Source organism: Mastomys coucha, unplaced genomic scaffold (genome assembly GCF_008632895.1).
Source record: "Mastomys coucha isolate ucsf_1 unplaced genomic scaffold, UCSF_Mcou_1 pScaffold22, whole genome shotgun sequence".
NCBI classification, from domain to species: Eukaryota; Metazoa; Chordata; class Mammalia; order Rodentia; family Muridae; genus Mastomys; species Mastomys coucha.
Window position 1 is genome coordinate 136499809 of NW_022196905.1, and position 21589 is coordinate 136521397.

Genomic DNA, 21589 nt, shown 5'->3' on the forward strand with positions numbered 1-21589 from the left:
TATTCCTTATGTCACTGGGCTTTGCTCTCAGGTAAGACTCCAACGGGCCAGAATTCTTTTCCAAGCTCATGTCAGCTCTTAGCTGAGTGTGTCTGTGTGCCCCCTGTGACTTAGGGCTGGCCTTTTCCTGCTATAGACTGGGGACTACCCTTGGTCCCCTGCTCCCAGAGCCTACCCCCAGTATGTGTCTCTCCCCACAGAGACAGCAGGAGTTCCTTCCGGGTCTGTCTCATTTGCCACCAGAGGTCTGCATGCAGCTGAGGACAGCTACAGATGAAGACCAACAGAAAATCATAAACTCACTTAAAGCATAATGAGAATGACTTAGAGTAGCCGAATCAGAGAGCTCTGGGTTCAGCGAGAGACACTGCCCACATAAACAAACTGAAGAGCCAATGAGGGAGAGATTTAGCATCAACCTCTGACCTCCAAATGCATGCATGTGCATCCACACACATGCAGAAATGCACACATACACGATGCACATGAAAGGGTTGACCATGCTTCACATTCTGTCTTCAGCTGGCCAAGATGACCTTTTACATACAATGCCATGTGATCATGACAAATAGAAATGACAGCCCCACCCTTTCTGCATAATGTGATATGATCACAGTCTCCCTATAGCCCACTAGTTACCAACCAGACACAGGCAGCTCTGCCTACAGTTGTGGCCTAGATGTGACAAGGAGCAGTGATTGGGCTAAGAATTCTGTCAGTCAGTGAGAGCTAATGCCTCAAAGCTTCCTTGCCCTGGGTTCCCAGCTTTGTGTACTGGGCCCCAGCAGAGTGGGAGCCCAAGGTAGGGCACACTTCCCTGACACATACTCACCAGCAGGAGATTATTCACAAATCTCCTCCTGACATGTGAGGACTCCTCCCCATAGATTTGCCCTTATTCCCAGCCAGTGCACATCATCCTTCCTGTTTCCCAGAGTTCTGTGCAGTCTGCACCTCCCACTGGCCCAGACCTCACATGCCCTTCTTGTTGAGAGTCCCACTTGATCAGGACAGCTTATGCACCAACATTGTACCATGCCTGAAGCCTGCAGGCTATAGAATCACAGATAGCCAATGCTTGGAGATCTAGATCAGTTATAAGACATAACGTGCAATCATTGGAATGTTTTCCTCCTATTCCCATGTGAGCAAGGCCAGACAGCAGCCTAGGAGTCCCACCCCCCAGGGGAGTATCCTTTGTCAAGAATAACTTGTGGCATCTTCCCTTTTTAGATCCCCACCCCGGCCAAGCCCTGGAGGTCTGCACTACTCTGATGAGGACATCTGCAACAAATACAACGGTGCTGTGCTGACGGAGAGTGTGAACCTCAAGGAGAAGTCGGTGGATGGATCAGAATCGGAGGTCAGTGCCATGCTTGCTTCTAAAGAGTGGCTGCCATACCTACCTCATGAGCCTTCTGATTCCTCAACATGTCTCATCTCGTTTTAGTCTCACAGTCACCCATGGGATGGGCAGAGCTGATGGTAGAGGGTCCACTGTAGATGAGGGAAGCACACAAATTTGAGTGGTTGCGTAGCTTTTCCTGGGAGATGGAAAACAACATCTATGCACACTGATAGGGAGGTACCAACAGACCCAAGAAAGGTTCCATCCAAGGCAAGCAATGGACTGTATTCCTTCTCATGTTGCTGTGACAAAATACCTGAGAGACTTGAGTTGAGCAGGGTTTATTTGGGTCACAGTTTTGAGGAAGAGTCCATCATGGTGGGAAGCACAGAGGAAGAGCAGGAGGTAACTAGCTATACTGTATCCACAGTCAGGAAGCAGAGGGCATGTTCTCTCCTTTTTATTCAGTCCCGGACATCAGCCTAGGGAATGGCACCACCCACATTTAGGTTGGATATTCACAGCCTCATCTAGAAACTTCCTCACAGATAGATTTGCCTCCTGTGTGATTCTAGGCCCTGTCAAGTTAGCACTCAATCTAAACCACTGTATAGCCAGTGAGGTTAGTGAGGTTCCTTACATGAGTGCAGAAAACTCTCAAATAGCTTCACCGCCCCCCCCCGAAAGGAGCCCCGCTCCCAGTCAACTGCCTCTCTTCTTCTAGAGAGTCTCAAGACATGCAGGGCCCTCATGAGGATCCCTAGAAAACCTCATGACTGTTGTAAGCTCTCCAACTTTCTTCATGAGATATTGCTAATGGACTCAGTCTCAAGATGTCTCATATACATCATCAAAGCTATTCCACTTTAACAAGGCAGTGGTCATGAAGGACGCAGCCTCACTACACAAGCTCATAGTCATGGCCTCCCTAGGGCCAATCAGCCCCTCCCACACGTACAGACAGAGCAAATGCTAGCAGCCTGTTCATTGGATATCAGGTCCTACTTAAATCTCAGGGCCGGGGTAAGAGATGGGCAAGACCAGTGTTCCTGAGCAGAGGGCACCCTACAGGACAGAGCATAGGTGTGAGCCCAGCACCCATGCCCATGCCCTGTATGTGCTAGACACACTCCATGTCTTGGTAAGTGTTCTATCGCTATAAGGGAGATACCAGGACCACAACAACTCTTATAAAAGAAAGTATGTGACTGGGGCTTGCTTGCAGTTCCAGAGGTTCATTCCATTATCAGAATGGGGGAAGCATGGCAGCATGCAAGCAGACTTGGTGCTGGAGAAGGAGCTGAGAGTTCTACACCCAGATGCACAGCAGCAGGAAGAAAGAGAGTTAATGGCCCTGGCTTAGGCATTTGAAAACCTCAAAGCCCACCCCCATTGCCACACTTCGTCACACAAGGCCACACTTACTTCAGCAAAGCCACACCTACTTCTACAAAGCCACACCTCCTAATCCCTCCCAAGTAATGCTACTCTATTTGACTAAGCATTCAAAACTATGAGCCTTTAGGGGCCATTCATATTCAAACCACCACACTCCACTTCTCCCAGTCCTGGAGGTCACAGATACCGGAACACACGGCATGGTCCACCAAGGGTCACCAGCAGCCCAGAGTAGGCTCTGGAAGTGCCACTCTCTATAGAGATGAACCTATTCTTTTCTGGTGTGTTCTAGATCTTGGTTAGAATGGCAGCTTATGAGACTGATAGAAAGTAGAGCTATACAACACACCCCTGAGACTGGAGAGATGGCTCAGGGGATAAAGTGGGGACCTGAGTTCAATCGCCAGCACTTATGCAAAACACAAGATGTGGCAGTCTATGCTGTAAACCAAGCACTTGGGAGGCAGAGGCAGCAGATCTCTGGGGCTTGCTGGCTAGGCAGTCTAGCTGAATTGGTGAGCTGCAGGCCACCAAGGGACCCTGCCTGAGAGAAGCATGTCATCTAACATTATATATACATGCACATGCATGTGTACCTGCTCACTCATGTTCCAGTATACACACACACACACACACACACACACACACACACACACACACACACACTAAAAAATATGAAATTAAAAGTAGATCCCCATGTCTACCCCAGAGTAGCACTTCCTACTATCCCCTTCCCACCCCCCATGTCAATCACCACATCTTGTAGGAGGAGCTTCCTGCTCTAGCTTCCTAATGTGTAAGAGGGGATTCACACACAGCATTATGGACCAGTTAATGGAACAAGGGAAGCTCAGACTAGACATGTGTCACTCACCCCCCTTTACTGAGCAGTCCAACCAGTGACCAGTGATATGGGGTTCCACGGGGTCATCAGCCCCCACTGTGCTCCTGCGCCCATCTCAGGCTGTACCCCATTGTGTAGACACTTTCCCCAGCAGATTGTGTCTCAGCATGCAGAAGGGGACTTCAACTGGGAGAGCCAGCAGCTGTGGGGGACTCCAGGAGGTGTTAGCCATCCTGTCTCTGTGACTCACACTGACCAGCATGAAGTGGCCAATCAATGGCTCCTCTGAGTGTCCCCCAGGGTCCTATTTGTAAGCCTCAACAGGAGAGAGAACCACAGGGCATTTGCTGTACACGTGTGCCTGACTCCCTCTCAGCATGCACCTCTAAATCAATATTTAATCTAAAATATACTCTCACCTTCATTCTTGACCTGATTTCGGGCCTTATTGAACCCCAGGGTTCAATGAAACAGCTCCTTTTCAATTGTGGTTTATATATGAACTCCAGTGAGTGGGCACTAGGTGAGTGCTGGCGAAGGAACAGCTGAGCCTCACTTTACATGTTCTTTTTACAAAGGATGCTGGATCTATAACATAACCTCAGGCTCGCAGGGAACCAGTGAGCAGTAAACAGCCAACAGCAGTGCCCATGTCTGGAGAGGCACGAGGTGTGTCTGTCTCTGCTGCAGGGCTGTCACGGAAAGCCTGCTGGAACAGGCCTGCCTCTTCTGGGCCGAGGTTACGAGTGTCACCTCATGGCAGTTGCCCTTCAAAGAGCAGCAGGTGAGGAGGCAGCAGGATGGCCTTGCAGCAGGCTGCCCATTTCCACAGATAGAGCCAGGTCTTGTGGACAAAGCCCAGCATCTGTCTTTAGCTGCTGGCCCACTGTTCCAGCAGTGTTGTTATTGGTGATGACTATGTATGGTGACAGATGTATGTGTAGAGAGTTCTCTGTAATTGACACACATCACTTCATGGTTCTGAACTCTGACTGTGGGCCATGCCTCAGGTCAGTCATTCTTCACACGCTTGGTGTTCACCTTGTTCATGGGTCATTCTTCTGAGGTTCTTCAGCAGGCAGAAAGTGATGCTGGGTACCAGACCCTCCTCAGGTCTCCAGAGCCCATCTTAACCCCACATCTCTCACCCCTAGCTCCTCTAGCCCAGTGCTAGATAGCACCTGGCCTATCCTACATCAACCTGATTTGAACTCAGGAGTTCTCAGATTTATGTCAGCCCATAAAATGATTCTCCAAATGGGCTAATGAAGGCTGGGATGCAGCTCAATTGATCGAGTGTTTGTCTGGCAAGCAGGAAGTCCTGAGTTCCATCCCTAGGGCTGCATAAACAGGGTGTGGTAATACACACCTATAACCCCAACACTTGGGAGGTGGAGGCAGGAGGATCAAAAGTTCAAGGTCATAGCTGCATGGCTGCATAGCAAACTTGTGGCCAGCCTGGATTCATGAGACCTCATCTCAAAATTAATTAATGAATCAGTTCATTAATTAAAATTATAAAAATAGATTAATAGAACATTCCTGGGTCTGTTTCTCTCAAATGTATAAGATGTTTTGAGATTCAAATTCAACTGATATTTAAAAGAAACTTAAAAGATAACAAGATTTGTTTAAGCACTGAGCTAGGAAATATACATACATATATATGTATGTATATACACACAGATATATAAATACACACATACATGCATAAAGGCATACATGTGTATATACACATGTATAAATACATACACTTACATGTACACACACACACACAAGCAGAGGAGGAGGAGTGAGCACAAAAAAGCCAGTGAGGAAAGGGAGGCACAGGGAGGAAGAGTGCTGTAGAGGAACACCATTCCACTAAAAGGAATTCTGCAAGAAGTTTGCCCTTCTTGGCCCTGTGATTTCCTGGGGAGAGATGAACTGTTGACTCCAGATAGGGCACTGACTAAAGAAATGACCATGCCCAAGTCTAGCTTAGTGGACCAATGAGTTTACTGGAGTCCCTAAAGACCCAAAGTCCAGCCCAGCACAGGTGACATCTCAGAAAAGCTGCATCCCCAGAGTTCCCCGTATGCTTTGCAGCCAACCTGGGAGGTGGGAGAGTCTTCGTTCTCTTCCAAGCAATTGTTTCTTCTAATATGACATTGGGGAGGGGCCTCAGGAATCTTGTAAGTTTCAGGAGTTTCCTGAGGCTTTTGAGTCTTAATGAGCCTCCATCCAGAAGCACAGGTTTCAGTTGGGAGGTAAAAGCTACATGGCATCTACATGGGATGCTCAAGGCTAAGAGGTTTTGGAAGCTTTCCCAAGGTACTCACCTGGCCAACTTCCCACTCTCTTACCATACCTGCCTCTGGAAACCGCTGAGGCACACATCTGAGCAGCTGAGGGGGCCAGGAGCCTATGAATTTGGCTGTCTGCCCCTATCACAAGCCCTGTGCTGTACAGTGGAAAGCATGCCCCAGGGCACCCATGGTTCACATGGCATTTGGGGTAGCAGTTCCTTCCAGCAGCCTGTGAACTAATATAAATACACAGTCTCCAAAGACCTGAGTCCTGGGCCATGGGACTACCTGAAGGCCCCATGACTGCCAGCTACAGACCCCTGGGGCTTCCTGGCTCCTGGATGAGTCCTGGACAGTCTGTTTTCTGAGGTTCTTTGTCTTTCTGTGTCTTTAAGTGTGTGGACTGAGGGAAACTGCCAAAGACCTCAACCAAGGGATCCATTGGATCATCCTGGAAGGGCCAGTTCTAATGGTTAAGTTCCCTTGGATCAACCTCTTATTTCTATCTGGAGTGACAAGAGCCACAGTTTGTTATGTAACGTGCGTGGCCAGGACACTGACAGACTCCTGTGTCCTCATGGGCACAGACTTTTCTCTATGCAATATTTCTGGAAATGGATTTTATGCCCTGGGCAGTAAAGGCACTTTTCTCTGCTTTCGCAGTGAAACACCATGAGCTTCTAGGAAAGATGACACTATCAGAAGGGATGCCGAAGGATTACTGCCTCCACGTCTCTTGGGGTGCTAGAAAAGACAGGGATACTAGCTTTCCTGTGTGCATCTGGTATCAGCCACTGACATGCTCCAAAGGCAAAGCACAACCTAACAGGGTAACCCTAATACTTGGGTTTTGAATTTGAATCTTCAACTGCCTTCTAAGAGGGAGAAACACTTTAAGTCTATATTCTAGGTTTGGGGGCTGGGGATGCTCTCGGTTGGTACAGGGCTTGCCTAGCGCACAGGAAGCCATGGGTTCCATCCCCAGCACATCTGTAATATTAGCACTCAGGAGGTAGAGGCATGAGGAGAAGTTCAAGGGCATCCTCAGCTACATAGGAAGTTTGAAGCCATCCTGGGCTAATGAAACCCTGTATGGAAAAAAAAAAAAACCTCAGATATACTTGTAAATAAGTACTACAGCATTCAGGTGGATGCTATTGCCTAGCAACCCTGAGTGTTTCTGGCACTCGCTCGTCTCTCTAAACGCCTCACCTGTACTTCTGTAACTTGGCTGTGTTTCTGCCAACCTCTAGTTTAGGGTCCAGAGCTGTGTTAGAAAAATAACCATCAGAGCTAACCTGTAAAGGTCAGAATTATCCAGCCTGGAGACAAAGCTACTTCCAGAACAGTAGGCTGGAGACCTCAGAGGACGCCATTCCCAGTGGGATGGTGAATTAACTAGGGAAAATGATTTTGCAAACATCCACCTGCAAGTCTTTCTTTGGAAGTAGTACTCAGGGCAGACAGTGAATGGAGATTTGTGAAAGACCTACTGGTGCTAGGGGCTAGCTCAGTAAAGTACCTGCTGAGCAAACATGGGGATCTGAGTTTGATCCCTAGAACCTGAATAAAAGGTGGTGTGGTGGTGAAAGCTTGCAATTCCATCACCAGGGAGGCAGAGACAAGTGGATTCCAGGAACTCACAGGCTAGACAAAATAGGTGCACTCCAGGCTGGGATTAGCAGTTCAAGAGTTTGCTGAGCAAGCATGGGGACCAGAGTTCAGATCCAGAATTCACAAAATCCATGCGCAGTGGTGTAGAATCCCAGTGTTCAGGTATGGCCAGGGACAAGAGGATCCTGGGTGCAGGCTGGCTATCAGTGAAACCAAATCACCAAACTCAACATTTAGCAAGAGACCTGTCTCAAAAACTATAGGACAGAGGGGGTGGGGAGAGGGGAGCCATTCATCATTAACATCTGGCACGCACACACACACACAAACACAGAGCACACAAATACTGCCCCTCAGAAATTTTTTAAAAACTCAAAACCAGTTTTCAAAATTCTTCCATCTCTAGCTAATTAGAATGATTCCTCATACCTAATTGGTTCCCTGGTGGTACAGGACACTCTTTTATCTTGCTGGTACCTTGCTGAACCCTGAGCCAACCCTCTGCAGCTTATTGGGAACTCAGTTCTGGGGCAGCACTCGGTCATCTTCCTTTCTCTCTATGGTTTCCTGGGAAACCAGCCAATCAAGACTTCACATCACAGGCAACTTAGAGGGAAAGGGAGGGGGGAAGACGGGAAAGAGGAGGGAAGGAAGGGAGAGAGGGAGGAGGGAGGGATGGAGGGAGGGAGGGAGGGAAAGCAACCTAGTGGTGATGCCTTTTTGCCAATAATTGTCACTCACTAAAATACATCTGCATTAAAAAATAATGTCACATAAAGAACAGGGCTGGCAGCAGAGGAAGGTGGTATCTGGATGTTGCCTCCATCAGGGGAGCCACAGCAAGGCCTGAGTGGGAATCCACATCACCAATCACCTGCCTGATATCCTGTGTCTTCCCCCTAATGATGGGCAAGCAACAAAGCAGACAGTCTTAGCCTTTCTTCACATTGCGTTCTGCACAAGGATAGAGCTTCCTCGGGTGAGCTTTGCCCATCAAACTGTACTGGAAGTCAGTCCCTCCAGCCACATGCACTGCACAGACTCCCAGGGCAAGGCTCTGATTAGTCAGTGCAAGGCACACAGGCCATTCTCTGATGGGCTCAAAGTAAGTCACCCGCCAACCTGTGAACCAATCGCTGTCCGGGATAGCTTCCTTCCAAGTGGTTCAGGCATAAACACAAGAACTGAGACATGGCTCTACACAGGGCAATGGCTTACAGTTCAAAGATGCAGTCCACCTTGCAGGGTAGTCTTTGGCAACAGGAACATGAAATAGCTGGTCACATTGCAGCCACGTCAGGAAGTAGAGAGAGATGGATGCTGGTTCTTAGCTTGCTTTCTGCTTCTTATTCAGTCTAAGACCCCATGGAATACCACGCACATTAAGGTTGGGTTTTCTGTCTCAGTTAAGCTAATCTACATAATCCCTCAGAAGACATGTCCAGAAACTTGTTTATATGGTGATACTAATCCCTACAAAACTGGCCATCAAAATCACCATCTCCTACCTGGCCCCCTTGTGACCACCAACCTTAGTGACAGACCCCTCTCTATGTGTGGCCCCACACCTTTGGCTCATGAAGTACTCATGGGTGGACATAAGAAGTCATTTTAAGTCACTCTTCCCCTCACTCTGACGGAAACGGCTTACTGACAGATTGGTTTATTGTGGCTCAATAAGGGCATATCCACCATGGTAGGGCAGACGTGACAGCATCCACCAGTGGGGCTCTTTCTATCTCCATGGACCAGGAGCAAAGAACTTTGGTGAGAAGTGGAGTCAGCTCGAGCCCTCAAGTTCTCCCTCTATGGCACCCCATCCATCAGCTGGCCTCCATGCCCAGAAGGTTCTCCAACCTCCCGAACAGCACCAATAGCCAGGACCAAGTGTAAACACATAAGCCTACTGGGGATGTTTCACATTTTATCCCTAACTAGAATCTTGAAGGGTTTTATAAGTGAAATGGCATTTCGTTAATCTCATACACATCTGTAGGCACTAGTCATGGCATATGCTTGCCCCCTATGGTATTCTGGGTACATTTAGGGTGGGGAGAGAGCTCTGTCAGTGAAGTGCTTGCAGGACACACGTGAGGAGCTGAGTCTGACCCAGAGCACACACACACAAAGCTGAATGTGATGACACACACACACCTACTCCCAGTGCTAAAGAAGCAGAGACAAGAAGATCTCTGAATCTCACTGGCCAGATATCCTAGTCAAAACCAAGACCCTCTGTAGGTCCCAGTGAGAGACCCAGTCTAAAAATACAAGATGGATAGCTCTTGAGAAATGACACCCCAGGTTCTCTTCAGGCTTCCACTTGCATGCACCCACACATATGTATATGCATGCACACACACCTACACACATATACACATACGTACCTACACACACACACACAAATACACAAATGCACAAATACAGACACCTGCAGAACTGTAGCAGTCCATTCTAGCCCACCAGAGGTCCAACCTGCTCTTGACCCTGCTCCTCTACAGCCCTGCAGCCACAAGAAGAGAGGTGACAGAAGGGTCAAGAGAACAGAAGGATGCCCCAAGGATTTCCAGGTAGATGCTAGAAGGGCTCACAATGGCAGGATTTGTAGACCATGGTTCCATTGGTGTAGATGACTCCTTCATCACTTGGGTTCACCTGAGCCAAGGCCCACCATACAAGTTCAATCTCCCAGTCTCCAAGGGAACTGACAGAAGTTGTCCAGGAGTCATCAGGTGTTCTATTCCCACTGCCATTGGCTGAGATTCCCCAGTGGGCGGGACCCAAGAAGCGCATTTGAATTTGTGGAGTTAGTAAATAAAGAGGTTGACTCACAGTCAAATGTTGTATGCCACCTCAGAGGACAGTAAAGTTAACCCCAGTTTATGGAACTGGGGAAAAAAACTGCCTTCACCCAGTGCTGGGGACCCAGTGAAGGTCTCACAAGAAAAGAGATTGCTCCTGTGGATCTCTGGGCCCTTCTCCTCAAGCCTCAGGACATTTAGACTCCAAGCCAGTGTGTCTGATGACAGCACAGGCTCAACTCAGAGCAGACAACACAGAGTCCTGCTCTTGCCTCCTTCTGTTCCCTTGTCTTCCAGTCTTGGTTTACATAGAGTGGTGACTCATAAGCCTCAAGACCTCTAGAAATTCTAAACAGATGGAGGGTAGATCTTAGACATAGCCACAAATCCTGGTCCCTGTGGCATACAGGCATACTACACAGTAGAACATCTGCTGGGAATCCCTCAGTGAGGGGCTGGGGGCGTAGCTCAGTGGTAGAGCCCCTGCCTAGAATCCCCCAGTGAGGGACTGGGGTGTGGCTCAGTGATAGAGACCCTGCCTAGAATTCCCCCAGTGAGGTGTTGTGTTGCTATGAGAAAGAAGCCTTGTCTCAAAGCCAGGGCACCCATGCCTGCCTCCTGACAAAACTGTAGCTGCCCCTGTGGAGCAGAGCTGTGGGACAGAGCTAATGTGTCTGTGGCTCTCGATACCCTCTGTCAGAGGCAATGAGGAGCCTGCCAGGGCTCCAGGGCTCTAGAAAGTTTCTTGGCAGCTGGACCAGCCTGCCAGACACAGGTCTCACTAGGTAGCTTCCCAGGGCCTCTGCTTGGAAGCTGTGGAGACCAAAAGCATGTTTAGAAGGATAGGGTGTCCCACCTGGATAGAGGAGGCCCTAGAATGTGCAGGGCAGATCCAGAGGCTCCTGGGAACTTTTGGATATGTCTTAGTCAGGGTTTCTATTCCTGCACAAAACATCATGACCAAGAAGCAAGTTGGGGAGGAAAGGGTTTATTTAGCTTACTTCCACATTGCTGTTCATCACCAAAGGAAGTCAGGACTGGAACTCAAGCAGGTCAGGAACCAGGAGCTGATGCAGAGGCCATGGATGGGTGTTCCTTACTGGCTTGCTTCCTCTGGCTTGCTCAGCTTGCTTTCTCATAGAACCCAGGACTACCAGCCCAGGGATGGTACCACCCACAAGGGGCCCTCCCCCATTGATCACTAATTGCCCCACAGCTGGGTCTCATGGAGGCATTTCCCCAACTGAAGCTCCCTTCTCTGTGATAACTCCAGCCTGTGTCAAGTTGGCACACAAAACCAGTCAGTACAGGATACAAAAATGGGTTTGGATACTCCAAAGTAACTGCAAGTGAGAGTTGGGCATTTGGGGGACACAGCATGCAAATTCTCTGAGTGAGGGTGCTAAGCATAAAGATTCAGTAAAACCCACTCCTGCTTTCATCTCCTTCAATGTTCTTTCTTGTGACAACACAAAGAGGAGAAAATAATTTTACTTAATTTAAGAAAAAAACACATAGACTAAGCCAGACATTGCTTTGGCTCACACCTTTAATCCGAGAACCTGAAAGACTGAAGCAAGAGGATGGAAATCTCAAGAGAAAGGCCAGCCTGCATTTCATGGTGAAATCTTTCTCAAAAAGCAGAAGAGAGGGAGGGGGCAGAGAGGAGGGAAGGAGGGGGGAGGGAGGGAGGGCAAGCTAACTGAACGATTATAGCCCATGCTAGTGGCATAGTGTACAAAATGAACTGAGACCCTCAGATCCTTAGCTATTCCAGGAGCCCAGTGGAGCTCTCAGGGCTGCAGTGGAGGATGCTTGGGGTCTCAGCACTACAGCAGAGGAAGATGCAGGCACTGGTGCATGCCAGAAACTTCCACTGCTGTAGACTCCAAGCCTCCGTGGACACAGTGTGAATCTATGGCAAGAGGCCACTGAGGGTGGCTCCCGGCACGCTGAACTTCTTTGGTCCCCAGAAGCTCACACCTTGGTCTTGTAGATCAAAGGCCAGGACCATTCCCCAGTCCTTCATAGGTGTGTGTTCCTAGGCAGGATAGAAAAAGGACTATGGTGGGGAGAGGCTGGAAAGTGGAAAGCACGCCTCCCTCCCTGCTCTGCAGTCTGCCCAAAGCCTCCCACCCCGGAGAATGGAAAAGCCCAGCATGATTGACATTTACCATGAAGCATGTGGACATAGAGACAACATTCCTTCCATATAAAGATATGTTCTATTAAACAGCAATGGACCAGGCTTAAAGTCTGCATGCATATGATCTCAGATAGGGCCTCATTTCTCCCCCCAGACATTTCTGGGAATCTCAAAAACGATGCCCCACCACCCTTCACCCCTCTGAGCTACATTTACCCTGTCAGTTGACGCCTATCACATGACACTGGGACTCCACCTGTGACCTCATTATCCTTTTTAGCAACCCTTTGGAGATAACATCAAGCCCCACCAGAACGGCATGCATGGGGATTGTAAAGATGCAGAAATTTTGTCAATTCTTCTGGAGAGGTCCACACTGCATCGTGCTCTCAGGGTCCCCCTGGAGAGGTCCACACCGCATCGTGCTCTCAGGGTCCCCCTGGAGAGGTCTATACCACACTGTGTTCTCAGGGTCCCCCTGGAGAGGTCCACATGGCACCATGCTCTCAGGGTCCCCCTGGAGAGGTCCACATGGCACCCTGCTCTCAGGGTCCCCCTGGAGAGGTCCACACGGCACCCTGCTCTCAGGGTTCCTGCCCACCCACCACCCCATGTCTTTCCCTTAATCCTAGCATTTCTGATCAATGTTACATATCTTTTAAGGGGCTAGAGAAATGGCTCAGGTTAAAAATATGCACTGTTTTTACTGAGACCCAAATTTTGGTCCCTGGCACAAAGTAGCTCACAACCTCCTCTAACTCTCCTTCGAGGGGTCTGCTTCCCTCTCCTGGACCCCAGGGGAACTGCATGTATACATGCACAAACACACAGAGAGACATACATATGTGCATAATTAAAAACGAATCTTTTAATTTGTATGTGTATGGGTGTATTCCATATATGTCTGTATCCAGGGACACGAAGTACCCAAAGAGGTCAGAAATGGGTGTCAGATCCCCAGGACTCTGTGGGGACCCTGTAGCCCTCTCCCCGGGTGGGGGTATAACATAGGCTTGTCCTGAGCTTACAGGAGGGAGAATGCCAACAACAGGTAACCCTCAGACCACCTCTCATCTTTCTTTCTCCCTCTCTCGCTGTGGTTCACATTGTCCCCCTGTCTCATCCTCAGGCCTCTGACTCAGACTACGAGGAAGCCCTGCCCAAGCACTCCTTTGTCAACCACTACATGAGCGACCCCACCTACTACAACTCTTGGAAGAGGCGTCCCCCTGCCGCAGCACCGCACAGGTACGAGGCGGTGGCAGGGGCTGAAGCCGGCCCGCACCTACACACAGTCATCACCACACAGAGCGCGGGCGGAGTCTACACACCAGCTGGCCCCGGAGCCCGGGCCCCGCTCACCGGCTTCTCCTCCTTTGTGTGACGTCACGCCTCCATCAGGGTAGACGGGTGCAGAACTTCTGGAGTCTATTTTTGTTAAGACAATCAACTCCGATAACTGAGCTGAACTTTTTGGTTTAAATAATAATAATAATAATTCTGATAAGCGATCTTACCTACTGGTGAAAACTAGGATTCACTTAGGAAGGTTTTTTTTTTAAATGGCTTTTTGTAACATCGCTGCAGGAAGCGGGTTTCTTTGTTTTCTTTTCTTTTTAAGAGAAGGTATCTCCCTGGTGCAATAGCTCGGCACCGCCGGCGGGGGCGCTCTCGACACATCCCAGCCCTGGGCTCCTCTGGCCTCCAAATCATCCAGGATGGCGAGGGAGGGCGGGCAGGAGGGTGGAGGGGGACAGGTAAATCGCATCCGCGGCCCACTTCTCTCTCTACCTCCTATTGGAGAACCAGCCAGCCTGGACCACTTTCTCCATCTTAGGACAACTTGAGTCTCCTTGCTCTCGTCTGGGCTTCAGAGAATTGCTCTTCCCCTCCCTGGGTTCTGTCCGGTTCTCAGCAGGGTCCGGGCGAGGCCACCGCGCGAGTGGCATCTAGCCACAGAGGGCTCAGCTCTGCGACCCCACTTTAGGGTGGCTGCAGCCCTGGAGGTTTCCTTTCCTCTCCCTCCTCCTCTCTTCTCTCAAGCTGACAGTTACAAGAACAGGAAGTCCCTCTCCCATCTGGCTCTGGAGGCTCCCCAGGCCCATCCAAGGCCAACCAGGTCCTTCTGGTGACCACACAACACAGCACACAGCCCACCCCTGCTGAGCAAGAGAAGAGCGGAGACGCGTGGTTTTTGCAGTTGCTTGTGGCAGTAGCAGATGTGCATTGTTGAACCAGAGTATTTTTTAAACCTTTTTATCTTTTTTTAAAACTATGTCACATGAAATGAATGCGTCTTTGCTGTCTCCAGGTGCCTTTTAATTCATTGTTCAGCTTTGTACGTGGGAAAGACAAGAAGCGACTGTGTCTCCAAATAAAACAATTGGCTCTGAGAAACCAACAGGGGCCACGAGTCACCTAGCACACCCCACACATGGCGCACAGTAGGGACCACCCTTCCCTTTCTCCTCCTGTGCTCGCTGCTGTCCCGCTTCTGATCCCTGGTGCTGTCCCCTCTACCCTGACATCCAAGGCCAGCTTTTTAGCCTTAACGGGTTTTCTGAGAACGTTTTCTTTTACTTTTCATTGTTTACATGTTTCCAGCTAAGTGCAAAGTGGCACTCAAGACCCCATGAGTCCTGCCACCCCTAGTCCAGCACCTCACCCCAGCCCCCATCTGGATGTGACCAGCCGGATCCAACCACGGTGTGCCCCAGAACTGGCATCGTGGCTCCACATCCCCACACCCCGGGGCACTCAGCAGATGAGAAGGGTCTGTCCTCCCAGGGGTCTCGGCGCCCTATGGAGGGGACTAAGCTGTTCAGTGCCACCACTAGGAGATTCTGTAGCCCTTCTGCCTTCCCTGTGAGCCAGGGGACATGAATCTTGTCTTCCGTCGCTGCCTTGGAAGTTGCTGGTGTGGCCCCAGGACACAAGAGGTTCTGCTTGGGGTTAAAAAGTAAACTAATTAAAGGCCTTTCAGTTTTTCCAAAATCAAGAATTTAAAAAAAAAAAAATTCCTCCCTCCTCTTTCTTCCTCTTCCTCCTCTCCCTCCACCTTCCTTCTTCCCCTCCTTTCTCCCACTCCCCCTTCTTATATTCCTCCTTTTCACTCCCTTCTTCTTTAGTCCCTCCCTCCTCCCTCCTTCCTCTCTTCCTCTTCTTATCTCCCTTCCCTCCTCCCTCCTTTATTTTCTGAGCTGAAGAGGAAATATTCTAAACCAAAAATCCTAAAGGCTCTGCCCAAAGCTACTTCTGTGTGGGGACTGCCACCCTCATGGCCCACAGGAGGGACCACGTCAGTAGACTGCACCCTGGCCGGAAATGAGTGAAGTGAACAGAAAGCCACATGTCTCCAGTTGAACTTCTTGGAAGGTGGCACCCAACAGAAGACAGGGACCAGGCTGGCTCTGCATGGCGCTTTGCTCTCTTAAGCCATAAGGACTTAATTGCTTTAATCGGTGGGGAAAGGTCTGGTCTAAGGTTATACTCCACTCTGCCTTGCATTTCCTCATAATGAGTTAGCGGGTTGCAGTGCTACCTGGGTGTCCTTGAGGATCAGTAACTTGTTTTCTATGGAAAGGTCTGTTCAGGATGCCCTGGCCCTGTGACTGCTGATGACAGCTGTCAGCAGCTGTCATCAACCCCGACACTTGGAGCAGTGGTTCTCAACATGAGTCGAGACCCCCTTGGGAGATAAATGACCCTTTCACGGGGGTTGCATATCAGATATCCTCCATACCCGACATTTACACTGTAATTCATAACAGTAGCAAAATTACAATGCTATGAAGTAGTAATGAAAATAATGTTAATGGATGGGGATCACCACAACATGAGGAACTGTACTAAAGGGTCACAGCACTAGGAAAACTGAGAACCACTGACTTAGAGGGACCCTGTCCCGTTCGAATCCCCTGCACCCAAGGCAGAGGTTGAGGATTTCCAGTTAGATTTCAGCCTCCAGAGCCACAGGCATTGGTAAGTGTTCTTCCTAACTGTAGGGGTGGAATGGACACATCACACAGCCACAAAAGGGACATTGGATCCAAGGCTGGGTTCTGAGAAACAATCTGAACAGGCAGGATGTGGACACCCTTCTAACTTCTGTCACTCTGGAAGAGTCACCTCCATGGGTGTCTGATGATAAGTGACAGCAGCTTCGGGTGGCACTGTGGAGGATGCTCAGCCCTGTGCAGCCTTCTCTCCTTGTGTGAGCTGCTGAGTCCCATGGCCGGCTTTACAGAGCACAGACACCCAGAGAGGAAGCAACAGCCACGCCCGACATCTCCCCACCTCCTGCTGGCCTTCCTCAGCATCTTCCCACCCCAGCAGAACATATGTGGTGGAGGTTGAGGGTGAGGGTGGGGTCTCCCTTACCTGGGGCCCTGGGAGGAAACAGAGCAAGAACCCAGGAGGATGATGTGTGTTCTGGAAAGTTCTTTGGATGTGGTGTTTGAACTTGGTCTTGATTAGCCTGAGCATGGTGTGTTTGCATAGAGGTTCTTAGCATGGGTTTTCATTACTCCTGGATTCCTGGCTCACAGCAGGGCGGCTCTCCTGCTGAGCCCCAGTCTACAGACTAGCAGCAAGGGACCAGTCTGAGAGGCCAGAACAGTGTGGGGTCCCCAGCTGGGAGCTCCAACCTCACCTGCTGGCTTAGGGGAGTCTCAAAGCTTTTCCTATAAAACTTCTAAAATGGCACAGAAAACCAGATCCCATTACAGATAAAAAAAAAAATGAACCCCACTCCCTCCACTTGTAGAAAGGCAGAGCGGTGCTATAGGTACAATTTTTAATAAAAATATTTTGTTCCTTAAGTACTTATGACTTTTTAAATCTTTCATTTCTGTTTATGTGTGTGTGTTCGTGAACAAAATTGTACAGCTGCACATGTGTGTGGAAGCCCAGGGACAACCTCAGCTGCCATTCTTCAAGCTCTGCCTGTCTTGTTTTTGTGGCTGAGTCTCGCAGCAGCCTTTAGCTCCCTGAGGATAGGCCACCTGGCCAGTGAGTCCCCAGGGAACTGCCTGTCCGTGCCTTCCCAGTCCTGGAGTCACAAGTACACACCAACATGCTCTGCCATTTACATGGGGTCTTGAAATTGAACTTAGGCACTTGTACTTGGAAGGCAAGCATTTTATTGATCAATCCATGGTCTCATGGTGGAGGGACAGGCACAAGTTTGCCACAGCATGTGTGTGGTCAGAGGAGGTCCTTCTCTTTCCACCTTGGTCACCGTGCATGCCAGGCTAGCTGGTCCACTATCCCCTCTTTGGAACCACATTCAGAATCTCTGAGAGCTATAGAGCCTTATGCAGAGCCGCTGTTGGAACAGCCTGTTTCTCTGATATCATTGGCTCACTACATGCTTATTTCAGAATGATTTGAATGCATCCGTGTCTCTGCTTGTATGAAAAGCTCTGTGCTTGCCAAAAACTCCTCTCCCTTTAATGGTTGAAGTCAATTAATAGCCAGCATGGTGAAAATTCCAAGCTGTTAATTCTGGGCTCTGTGGTCTTAAAAATGTCCTACTTCTCCTCAGATAAGACAATATTCTGCAGTCATTAAGCAAATCACTACATTATGGGCTTGACTCAGATCCAGACTCCAATATTTTAGTAGAAAGAAAATCATATCTAGGAGCAGGGAAATGGCTCAGTTGGTAAAGTGCTTGGGATACAAAGGGAAAATGCTGACCGTGACCTCCAGACCCTATGTATAAAGCCAGGCTTGGTGGTGTGTGCTTGTAATCCCAACCCTAGAAAGAAAGACAGAGGCAGGGGGATCCATGGGGTTCACAGGCAGGCTGACCTAGCTGAGTTGGCAAGTTCCAGGATCAGTGAGAGACCTTGTCTCAAAAAATGATATGAAGGGTAATTGAGGAGACAGACAGACAGACAGACAGACAGACAGACAGACACACACACACACACACACACACACACACACACGGCTGGCATTCTATACTCCACCTAGAGATAGCAAAGCTCCTGCAACCTCCTAGGAGAGGCAGCGATGCATCCTGGGCCTGAGTGGGGCTCTGAGACATATGTCCTATCTATTAAGGGCAAAGCCATCAATACCACCCCCAGGTCACCCATCAGAAGAAACAACATGGAGAGCAGCAGCGAGACATCCCTCCCCAACCCTGTCAAGGTGGCCTGAGTAGATTTTTATGAGGGAGCCTGAAACTCTCTCCCAGTTCAGCTATGATAAAGAATAACCAGGTGACAACAAGGGTGACACCGGAGGCCGCCACCACCAAGTGTTAACAAGGCATCATGCCATCCACACATAAACAATGTAAGAGGGCAGCCAGGGCAAGGCTTAAATAATGCTGGAATCCAAGTGTCCAGGTCTCACCTACACAGCACACATAACACCAAGAACCAAGAAAGTCTCAAATTGAGTGACAAAAGACAACAGAGACCGACGTCATGAAGGGGCTGTTAGAGCCATATGTCACCAATGTAAACCAACCATCAAAATACGTCCCCATGTGGGGAGATGGCTCAGGACGTAAAGGGCTCATCTTGAGCCCCAGCTTCACCTCCGTGGCTGTGATGGAGTCCCTGGATGATAAGCACCTCACCAGAGAATGGGGTTTATTTCAGCTCAGAATTCTGGATTACAGTCCATTGTAGTGAGGAAGCCAAGGCAGGGCTAGTCCCCGCCACATCCGCCAGCCAGGAATGGAGAGAAATGTGAGCATGCACACTTGCTTGTTAACTTGTGCTCAGCTCAGCTGTTTCTCTGCTCTTCCATAGGCCAGAACCTTTCAATTTGGCCAGATTTTCCCCTCTGTGGTTGCCTGTTAGACAAGAGGAGTGAGAAGGCAGCAGAATGAATTCAGAGCAGGAAGGAGGACGGAAGGGGGAGAGAAGAACAGAGGGAAGGAGAGAAGAAAAGCAGGAAGTGAAGAGAGGAAGCCACAGAAGGGAATTTATACCACAGTAACAGTACAAAGCTCAAGTTGGAGGTTTTCCCTGCAGAGCTGCTTGCTCAGCATTTCCCATCATTCGTAGGCCTCGCAGGCACACACACACATGCACACACACACAGAGCTTCCTTCTACCTCAAGTTTGATCTGTTTTCCTCCCTCAAACAAAGATAATCCTCAAATTCCAGAAAGACCTGCATCTCTTGATACACGGTACGGAAGCAGGAAAGTCAGTTCAAGCTTCAACAACTGAATACGTAGAAATTGCCTCTACTGCCTGGCCTGCTAGTATAAGCTACTGGGAAGACCGAGGCAGGAAGATTGCAAGTACAAGTGAATTCAGGGCCAGACTGGACAACCTGAGACATTATCTCAAAATAAATAATAAAAGGGGGCTAACAGTATAGCTCAGTAGAACTCCTTCCTAGAATCCCCCAGCGAGGGGCTGGGGGTATGGCTCAGTGGTAGAGCATCTGCCTAGAATCCCCCAGGGAGGGGCTGGGGTGTGGCTCAGTGGCAGAACACCTTCCTCAAATATGGGAGTTCCTGATTTCTGTCTCCAGGACTGAAAATAAGTAGTTTCCAGGAATGATGCCATAAACTTGAAGGAGCCAATGGAGAGGAACAGAGAAAAGCTGGTTCTTCGGGGCCTCTGAGAATTCAGGGGGCAAGATTCGTGGAAGTCTTGGTTCTGTGGCTCAGGAGTAAACACTCAGAGCTTTCACGACTATTCAGAATTTCCCCCTTTTTATAGCTAGGCTGAAAGGAATCACATTTCTACTTGACTAAGGAGTAGTGAGCAGAGAAGCCTTCAGTCCTGTCCCCCACGGAGCATGCGCAGTCCAGGAGGCTAGGCGCAGAGGCATAAATACCATCCAGGGTGGCTGAGAGCTCAGGGCTGGGAGACACCAAGGGACCAGGAACTCAGGGAAGAGCCTTCTACTGAGAGAACAACACCCCATCAGCCTCACCCACCCAAGAGGGCATTAAGGGATCTTTGGAGTAGAAAGACAAGAGGAAGCAAGCAGTAAGGGTGTACTGGGGAGATGGCTGGCTCAGTCAGTAAACAAGCATGAGGAGCTGGGTTCAAATCCCCAGCAGCCATGTAATAACAACAACAAAGCCTGTAGTGGCACATGCCTGCAATCCCAGCTTAGAGGAGGTGGAGACAGGTGGATAGCTGGTGTTATAGAGCTGCCAGCCTAGCCTACTTGGTGAATTCCAAGTCATTGAGAAGCTCCTCAAAAAGGAGGTAGACAGTACCTGAGGAATGATACAGAGGTTGTCCTCTGATCTCCACATGTAAAAGCATACATGCACACACACACACACACACACACACACACACACACACATAAATTTTTTTCCCGTACACAGACACAAAAATATTTTAAAGGATGCAAATATGGTCAAAATACATCATATTTGTGAATATAATCATCGAATAATTAATAAAATATATATTTATAAGGAAAGCATGGGCTGAACATGGTAACACATGCCTTTAATCTCATCACTTAGAGACAGGTATACCTCTGTGAGTTCAAGACCAGCTGGTCTACAAAGTGAGTTCCAAGCAAGACTATATAGTGAGACCCTGTGTCAAAAAAAAAAAAAATTAAAAGTAATAGAAAAGATGAACGATGAGCAGTCATTGGAGTATTCTCCTGGTATGTTCCACCTTGCTCTGGCTCCCTGCTGCTTGACTGAGAGAAGTGGAGAATGAAGACATCGACTGACTTCCTCCTACTACTCTTTCTTCTATTCAGTCAACCCAACACCCTAGGTCCTTTCTGAATACGTTTCATTCTGTAGGCCTCATATTGATGCCAAGCTATACAGCCACTCAAACAACATCCTCCTGGTAACAGGAAAGGAGCTCCCTGTCTGCCTGGCTCCCTGCGGACCTCAGTGGGAAGCCCCCTAGCTCTGCAGACATCTGAGAACAGGGCAGCCTCTGCATGTGTTTTTACTGAAAGGTAAAGCCATCCCATCGTGTGTCCCCAGAAGATGTGCTCAGCAGCCCTCAAGCACAGGGCGCTGTTTTTAGAAAGGAAATAAATCTACATGTATCCAATCTCCCAAACACATCTTGTTCAATGAGGCTTAAGGAAAGGACAATTTGGCCTTGAAATACTGATGCTCGGAGGAGCCTTCCCCTGCAGACTGGAACTAGCTTGTTACAGCCCTTAGCGGTAGGGAATGGT

General features: G+C 49.1%; 1 protein-coding gene across 1 annotated transcript in view; it reads left to right on the forward strand.

Moving 5' to 3' along the window:
• Positions 1-14840, forward strand: part of Sdk1 (sidekick cell adhesion molecule 1) — a 976484-nt gene extending 961644 nt beyond the window's left edge. The window contains exons 44-45 of the mRNA XM_031338568.1: positions 1234-1363; positions 13569-14840. Of these exons, the coding sequence (XP_031194428.1) occupies positions 1234-1363; positions 13569-13823 (385 nt within the window). The 3' untranslated portion in view covers positions 13824-14840. The remainder of the gene's footprint in view (positions 1-1233; positions 1364-13568) is intronic.
• Positions 14841-21589: the final 6749 nt, after the last annotated feature.